This window comes from Gavialis gangeticus, unplaced genomic scaffold (assembly GCF_001723915.1).
Source record: "Gavialis gangeticus isolate Ggan-Ray unplaced genomic scaffold, GavGan_comp1, whole genome shotgun sequence".
NCBI lineage: Eukaryota > Metazoa > Chordata > Crocodylia > Gavialidae > Gavialis > Gavialis gangeticus.
Window position 1 is genome coordinate 87,450,783 of NW_017729024.1, and position 8,944 is coordinate 87,459,726.

General features: G+C 41.8%; 1 protein-coding gene across 1 annotated transcript in view; it reads left to right on the top strand.

Moving 5' to 3' along the window:
• LOC109298224 overlaps positions 1–8,723 on the top strand; it is a 21,805-nt gene extending 13,082 nt beyond the window's left edge. The window contains exons 2-3 of the mRNA XM_019518315.1: positions 3,970–4,118; positions 8,062–8,723. Of these exons, the coding sequence (XP_019373860.1) occupies positions 3,970–4,118; positions 8,062–8,194 (282 nt within the window). The 3' untranslated portion in view covers positions 8,195–8,723. The remainder of the gene's footprint in view (positions 1–3,969; positions 4,119–8,061) is intronic.
• The last annotated feature ends 221 nt before the right edge of the window (positions 8,724–8,944 follow it).

Genomic DNA, 8,944 nt, shown 5'->3' on the forward strand with positions numbered 1-8,944 from the left:
CTGGACCAGCACCATGCCACACCACCTATCCACCTGGAGGCCCTGCTGGTGACCCCCCTCTGGACAACAGCTGCTGGACAAGGACCCCTTTCCAGCCTGGATAGGTAGCTATCACCCCCACCCCCTCCTCAACCAAGGATTTGGACTCTGTTTCTCTTCCCTACCTGAACTCCAGCCCTTCCACTGAGTCTCTTTCTCCTGCTGCCATTGTGAGTGCTTGTCTGTGTGTGTGTGCATGTGTGTGTGAACCAATAATTTCATGGGGCTGTGTAGTGTGTCTGTTTAATAAAACTGTTATTTGAACCCCTGAGTTGGGTTTTGCTTTACTACAGTTCCGGCCCTGCTCCAGTCTCTGCTCCTCACCCCTCTAACTTCTGTCTCATTTCTCCCTCTCCTGCTTCTAGCTCGCTACCACCTCCAACACCTGTCCTGAGCTCCTCTCTGTCTGCAACCCCCCCCAGCTTCTTTGCCACTGTCTTATACCCACTGCCTTTTCTCCTGATCTCTGCCACTGTTATTGCCTTGTCCCCACTGCCTTTTCCCCTGAGCTCCCAGGTTTTTGCCTCAGTTTCTTTCCTGGCTGTCTTCTCCTCGCCACCACTTATCTGCACCCCCCCAATATCTCAGCTGTCTGCCTCAGTCTACCTTAAGTAAACCCAAGCCTCAGTTCCTCAGCCAGCTTCTCTGTAGTCCACCGGTTCTGGCAACTTTCACTCCCTACACCTTAACTCTCTCTTACCTGAACCTTCCCCCCCATGTATCCCAGGTACCCCAAGCACACACATACACACTGTACCATCCAAGTTAGGAACTGACTTGTGTGTATGTGTAGGTGGGTTGTCTGTGGGAACTGGTGTGAGTATATATATGACACACATATGTGTGTATGTCTTTGTGTGCATGATATACGAATTAGTGATCTGTGTCTAAATTTTGGGGTGTATAGTGTATGTGCTTAAATTGGTGATAGGTATGCATGTGCCTGGGGTGGGGTGTGCGTGCACGCAATTGTGTCACACCTTCCTGTCCAACAGCGCAATGTTGAGATCCTGAGAGTTGGCCTGACCCCACAGGGCAACAAGGGGAAATATATGAGTGTTGTAACTTTACCTGGTCAAATACCACTGGCCAGTCTCAGAACTTGGACTAAACTTTTTAGAAGGACCTTACTGTTTCTGAGTACCAATGGTGACAAAAAAGAATGCCTCCAAATGGGGCACCCAAAATTGGCAGGCAGGCTTTTGTAACAATGAAAGATGTAGTACAAGGATTTTCAACCTGTGCTCCACCGACTCCCGGGGGTTCACAGACTATGTCTAAGAGATCTGCAAAAGATGACAATGATCAATCAAAAGTATATGGATACCCACACTCAAAATTCAAACGGGTCTGCACCTCCATTTGAATTTTTTTTAGAGGTCCACAGATGAAAAAAGTTGAAAACCACTGCTGTAGTATACAGCACAGAAATCCTTCTCTCATATCACCTGAAAATTTCTAATGGCTTTTTAAAAATCTAAGGGGCTTAATCTCAAAGAAAAGTCAAGCACATTATGGCAGAATCAAATCTGAGTAAAAAATAATAGCATTTGGAGGGCAGAGCAGTTCAGATGGCTTGTCAGCAACTTGTACTTGACTTCTAAGGCAATAGCATAAGTATCTGAAGAGTGTCAAGTAGGAAACTGTCACTGATGAAAGATTCTCTAAATGTTGCAATGACTAAATGACCCACCATACCAAGGAATGAAGATGACTAAAAGAATCAAACTCCATCACTCATTGTAAGAAATTAGTGGACAAGATAGTTGAAGTTTGCAAGAAGCTCCATTAAAACATGGAAATAGCATGTTTCAGCACATCAGTGACAAGCATAGCTGTGGTTTTGTAGGGTGAGGCCCAAGTTTAAGAATTATTTTACTATTATAAAATACTGACCTCCAATTAAATAAATTATTCCTTTATTCTTCTGTTTTTCTATCATATTTAAACCTGCATTATCAATGTGCAACACATTTGAAAGTAGGCAGAAGGTGCTAATTAGGAAGAGTTGATCTTCCCCAAAGAACTGGCAATTAGACAACTTGCTAAGCCTTCTGCTGTGCTAAACCAGCGCCTATCCAGGGTTTCACAGGAGGGACAGATGGTAAGTTTTTATGTGCAAAAATTAAACAGTTACCATTTAACCCAAAGAAAAAGATCTGACTACTGTAGCATCTGATTCCAGTAGGATCAGAACATGGTATGGGTCTAGGCAGTAGAGAGACACAAACCCAGCCACTGACACATGTCTGATATTCCATCTATTCACTTCCTCCAGTTTAATGGTACTCATTTTTGAACACTGAGACCTCGCTAAGGAAAAGGGAATGCACCTGGAAAGTGGCTTTTGGTTGTTTTAGCTTTTCAGAATCTTTCCTTCCTTTACGTCAGTCATATCTGATATTGTTCCTTCCTAGCTTGTTGGTGGCAACATGGCACCGTGGAACTTTTTTAAAAGGTCTACTAGTATAATTCAGACTGGCTTTCTCTAGTATATCTTTATTACATGCTTCTTGTAGGGCAGATACACAACTGCATACAAGTACCACTGTCCATTGATAAAACCTGGACAACAAACTCTACAACCGGCAAAATATAGGACAAATGGTCAATGCAAGCCAGGGGACTTCAGTGGGGGAAGACATCCCAGGTGTGCACAGATTTAAATAAGAGAGGCTATTGACAGCTCAGGAATATGTTTTCCCCCCTTCTCTCTGCCCAAGTCTTCTGTCCTTGCATCAGTGTGGAAGCTGGAAGTTATTGTCTGGGAGGTAATATGAGGGATTCCACTTCAGGCTTGAGACAAAACCATTGGGCAACACACACAGTGCATTTTACATGTTTCTGTTAATTTCTTTTAGGAATAATAAACTTCTCTTAAAATTTGAAGGCATCATTAAGGTCTGATAACCAGTGAGTACTGAAGAATATCCACATGAAGATTTCAATGCCTACCATGTTTAAATATTAAACATTTAGTGTAGAGCAGTTGTTCTCAGCCTTTTTGGAATCCAGGCACACCTGCATACCTTTTCTATATTTAGTGGCACCCCATTTCAAAAACTATTTTCACTTGCTTTTTGACCATGGAAAAAATAGAGCAATTTTTCCATAGCAAGGAGCTTAGACCACAACAGGTCAGCATGGGTTTGGCACTATGGACTCCTATTTTAAATCTCTGGGTATATCTTGTGAATCATGTTTAGATGTTTACACACCCAAGTGTAATAGTGCATAGCACCATATGGCACATTTACCTGGATTTTGTGATACCCTGGTTGAGAATTAGTGACCAAGAAATCCCCCTCCTGTCTCCTGAATTTATTAAACTCACCTCTATATTTCAAATAAGCTCTTTTTAACAGTATTTAACCCAACTTTTTTATAAAGGAGAGAATGAGGACATTAACACATTATGGCTTTACATACTATGTGGTTCAATTTTATATGTACAATTCCTCTGTGTATGTTGTGCTTTATATTTAAAAGTAATGCATTTCTTATTGAAAACAACCCCCTATGTCGTCTTGTAAACTAGGGAACACTAAGACAGAAAAGACTATTAAGGGCATCTAATATAAGCTTGAGTCAGGACAAAATTGTTTTCTAAAATATACTTTTTAGTATTTCCAGTAGATTTTCTCAATACTATTTTAAGCCTTATACACTGAGGCCTCTACAGTGCCTCATGAAGCATGCTTACTATATGGTATGAAAATGCAAGTGTCTCATGTAATTAACAACTATTTATAGTCATATTTCAGTGTCTGATGTCTTGCTTCCAGCCAGAGTAAACGTCAGACAAATTCTTCTCAGACACGACCTTTTAATTGCAACTTTAAAATAAAGTTCTGAAAGATTTTACAAAGATATATTCATCAGTTTAGAAATGTTAACAATGAAGGGCTCCTGTCTGCTGACATTTTTCAGAATATGAATAAGAATATCAGCTTTAAGCACCATGAGATCATTGTCCATGATGCAGCAGGTCTAAAGAACTTTTGGGAAAACATCATTGAAAAGCATACAAAGCAACGAGAAGGTGAAGAGACAAGATTAAACAGGAGTGCCTTAAACAAGTGAGTTGTACTGTTTGTTCTCTACAGCAGTGCAGTCATGTTACCACGTACTTAATACTAAGGTAGCTGCTTTATTCATAGCATACAAGTTTCCTTCTGGATCTTTGGCACTTCTCCTCTCGCAGCTGTTTGTCTCATATTTCCATGGCTGTCCTATATGGAAAAATAAAACACCCTCCACCCCTCCGTTTTCTTTCCCCAGTCCTTAAATCTACATTGTCTTCATCATCTTCCTCTCCTCTGTTGTCCTTGTTACTCACCCCTGCTTTGTCAGAGTCTTGTCTGGGGGGGGTCTTGTCCCTGAACAGTGTGCCAACAAGAGATCTAACTTTAAGCTCTTGCTCTATCTTCTTCACACTGTTTCCTGTATGGAAAAAGAGTTGACTATCTACCATGCTGCTGACTATTCTGCAGTGACTAGAAATTCCACCCTGAAACAGAGACCTTTTCCAACAAATGTTTAATCAAAACTTGAATGATCCCATAAAAACTTTCAGTTTTGACAAAGACTCCTTTTTCGAAATGTTCCCAGCCAGCTCTGCCCACAATGCATCAGTGGGCAGGCACTATTCCCATGTTAAATGTGGAGATCAAGGCAGAAGGAGGTGATAATTTATTCAAGGCTCCGTCTCAAAGAACTACCAATTACTAGAAGCCATTCTGTTTCAGGTAATTGAATTAATGGTGAAGGGACACACCCATTAAGAACAGCTAGGTGTGCAGTATCCTTCAAATGACTGAAGATTGATAGTGATATAGTTTCAAATAAATAAATAAAATTTCCAAGCCCAAGGAAATTGTTCCCACAGCATTCATAAATCATGGTATGGGAGCAAGTTCACTGTTCTTGGTGCCCTTTTGGTAGAGCTATAACACTGTAGATCTCCTGTCTTCAGTAACTTATTTTGATTTTGCTTTACCTACACATTATTTGTTTCCAAAAATATGAACTTTTAAAAGTGTACCAAAGGATGTTTGATTAGGTGACTATCTTGGGCAATTCTGGCTATGTCAGAATACAACCAAGCAGGTTTATTCAGGTTCACAGTGGACGCATCTACATGAGACATGTACTCTGAAGTCGACAAATTAGCTCTGCAGCAAGCATCGTGCATCCACACATAAGCTCCTATTAGGCTGAAGTAAACCAATTAACTCTGCAGCAGGATGTAAAATGTAAATACAAGTACTGTCCTGCCATGGGGTTTTTTTACTCTCCTACACCACACATGTAGATGTTTCCCCAGCTGGCTGGGTCATGGGGGTGCTTCAGCATGGGGATTGCCTGCCAGCTAACCCTGAACTGGAGCACCCTCATACTCTCACTAGCCCCTCCACAGGTTGTTAAGCTGGGGGAGAAGCAGCCCCAGGCTGGCAGGTTGACCGCCAGGATCTCCTGCCAGCCAGGGCTGCTCTGACCCGGTTCAACATGCTGCGGTCCTGGGTGCATGTTCAAACAGTGCACCCGAGAGCAATAAACTCTGGAGCAATAAGCTCCAGAGTTTGTTCCTTCACATTAATTGCATGTGTAAATGCACCCTTTGGTAAGGCTGTGCCAAGCTCTCGTCTCCGATTCAATTAGACAGAGATTCACCCTGATTCGGTGGCCAAATCCCCAAATCCAAATCGAATCAGAGGACTCTTTAATCTCTCCGAATCAAATCGGAACCCTCCAAATCGATTTGGAGAGATTCAGAAATTCAGACAGAGACAGCTTTAAACATTTTTTCTACATACCTCTAGGTAGCAGGGGCTCATGAATGCTGCAATGGTGGAGTACATGGAGTGTCCCATAGGAGCACAGGGGGAATCCCCTGTGCACTCAGCAGCAAACCCAGAAGTGGGCAAGAAGCACTTCTGGTCCACTTTCAGGTCCACTGGGGAGCATGCTGGGGGGCCCCCCATGCTCCCCCAGCTCAGTGACTGGTGTCTCCTTGGTTTGCGGGAGCACCCAGGGTCCCCCTGCAGTGAATCACTGAGCTGGGGAGGCACGGGGGGGGCCCCCAGTGCACTCCCCAGCAGACCTAGAAGTGGGCCTGAAGTACTTCCAGTCCAATTCTGGGTTCGCTGCTGAGCATGGAGGCCCCCCCACACACACACACTCCTGTGGGATGCTCCATGTGCCCCAGCATTGCAGCAATCACAAGCCACGCTTGCTAACTCAAGGCATGTAGAAAAAACTTTTAAAGCTGTGTCTATGTGTGAATCACTGATTCTCCGAATCAGCCTCGAATCTTCAGATTCATATTTGGCCAAATGGAATCAGGGACAGTGAACTGAATCACTGTCCCTTATTTGGGCTGAATCCGAATCCAAATAGAATAGGGTCCGCTTCGCACACTCTTACCCTTTGGCCACTCAGTGAGTTCTTAATGAAGTACTCTATAATTCAGAGGTGTCTTCAGGAAGTTAGGTATATTGTCATTATAAAATCTACAGGGTTACTACCTCACTTACCTAACAACTGGAAGCATCAGGCAGCTTTAACTGGAGATGAGTGTTCTCTCTGTGATCCCTAGGGCCATTTGTAGATGAGCTCACCATTTTCTAAACCATGTTAGCTGATTCGCATCACACAGTTCGAAGCAAATTTCAATTTGGATTAAGGGTTAACAGACAGTCATTGACCATCAGGGAGGTTTTCATGCATTTCTGCACTTCTGCAATAGAGACAGCAGGGGGCACCGGGCACTGCCCACCACTCTCAGTCAGGGCCGCAAAACTGGGCTCTCTTGCTACACCCATTTGTGGGCATGAGCAACTGTAAGTCCTACATACCTGCTGTATATACATGTGAATTAATACAGTTTAAATTGCTTGGTTAAGACTGCCCTAGTCTGCATTAATTTTAATGCACGTTCAATGAGAACTTGTTGATTTGGACTGGAGCCAATTTTACTTTAGACTACAGATATCTGTGTATATAGTGATGGCTGTAGTCTGGATGAAACCTAGAAAAACGTAATGTTAATAAATGGCCTAGTATGCTGGTTAACAAGGTACAGCAAGGAAAAAGACTGCTTTGAATGACAAATGTTCTCAACTAATTACACTGATCTGAGACCCTGATATGCTCAGTTGAGAACACCAGAGTCCGCATGGGACAGATCAAAATGGAAAGGTTAAATCATAATTTGCAATGAAAACTGGAAAGCAAATGAATATAAGTAACTGTATAAAATATCCCCAATTTTTGCTGTTGATACCAGTAGTTTTGAAGTGAAATTCCCAGCTGTTGTTCTTATTGATTCAGCAAATGTAATATACAAAAAATAGCCAGTGATCTTTTTGGCATTATCACGTGATATGTGATCTGATAGCATTGCTGTGTTGTGCTTTATACCAAAACTTCACTGGAAAATTACCCAGGCAAGAAATAACTGTAGTGGTCCCCGGTGACATTCTCTTCTCTCCATATCATACTTATATCGTCAACCAATGTGCTCTCTCTCACTCATTACATCATCAGTTCCCTTCACTATGTAAGAATTGTCCCAAACATCTAAACTTAATCAAACCTTCTTTACTTTAAAGTAAAATGACTAATCATATTTAATCTTGAGCATTGTGGTAAAGTATTAGTCTCACTGTAACTTTAAATTTGCATCTTGTATGACCTTGCCAGAACCCTCATATGTGGCTTTGAGAACACCCCAGAGGAAAAGACAGGGCACTTAACACTTATGACAGCATTTCAGCAGGTGTTTCACTTATTAGGATTCCAGCAACATTGCCTACTGTTGAGTGATACCATCAGTGCCATCACCATACCCTGTGTTCCCAATCTAGTAAGCTAAAGAGATGCCTGGATGGTAAATAAATACAGGGCAAATGTTGTGGTGATGAAAGAGAAGAAAATTCTGATACCACTGAGAAGCCCCAGAAACATTTGAAAAATTTGGCTCTGTGCTCACTGAAGAGAGTGTTTGTTCTCTATTTCCAGACTTCGACACGAATGGGCCCAGAGGCTGGAAGGACGAATAAAAATGCTACAGAACACTGGAGGAGAGCAGAAAGAACGGATGGGCCTGCTATCATTTGAAACTTTTCACCCCGCTCATAAAACTGCTGCCTAAAGTTACTGTAGAAAGTATTTGGGCCTGATCCTGATCTTATATGCACAGCTCTAAACAGAAACACAACCACTGTCCTGGCTTGACATTTCCAAGAGATTTGGATAAGCTCTGTTGCTTCTCCAGAGTTCAGCTTGCTTTAGGTCATAGTAATAGGATCTATTGTTTTTCAATAATTATTACAATTCAACTAAAAGATAGTAGTGCACGATCTGTTAAGAATTATGCTATGACAGGCAAGAACCAAGCTCTACTTGTTCTGCAGGATATATTATCATTATGAGGATGTAGGACTTATAGGTAACTCTTTGCATTTTCAAGTGGCAACAATATATTTCTAGGTAAGAGGATCACTTTTAATGGGTATAAGGCACTCAAATGGCTGCGGGTAAAGTTGCACATTTCCATTTATAAAGCGCATACTGTGCTTGACTTCATGTGAATACAACTTATCCTAGCTGCCTTGGGGAGATGCCAGTGAAGTGAATTAAGAATGTCTATGATTAGCAAGTTACAAGTCAGAAAAAAAAAACAGAAGCAGGAAATAAAGAGTGAGCAGTTAGTAACATTTTGGGGTTTTTTCTCTCTTTAAAAAAAGTTTTAAATAGAATAAATGAAACCCTTGTGGGTAAGATGAGATCAAGACTCCTGAGGTAATTACGAATTAATGTGAGGAAGGTCTGAGGTGGTAAGTAAGGAAATTCTATTTATCACAATATTCCTGGAAGGCTCTCTAATATGTCACTTGCCAGT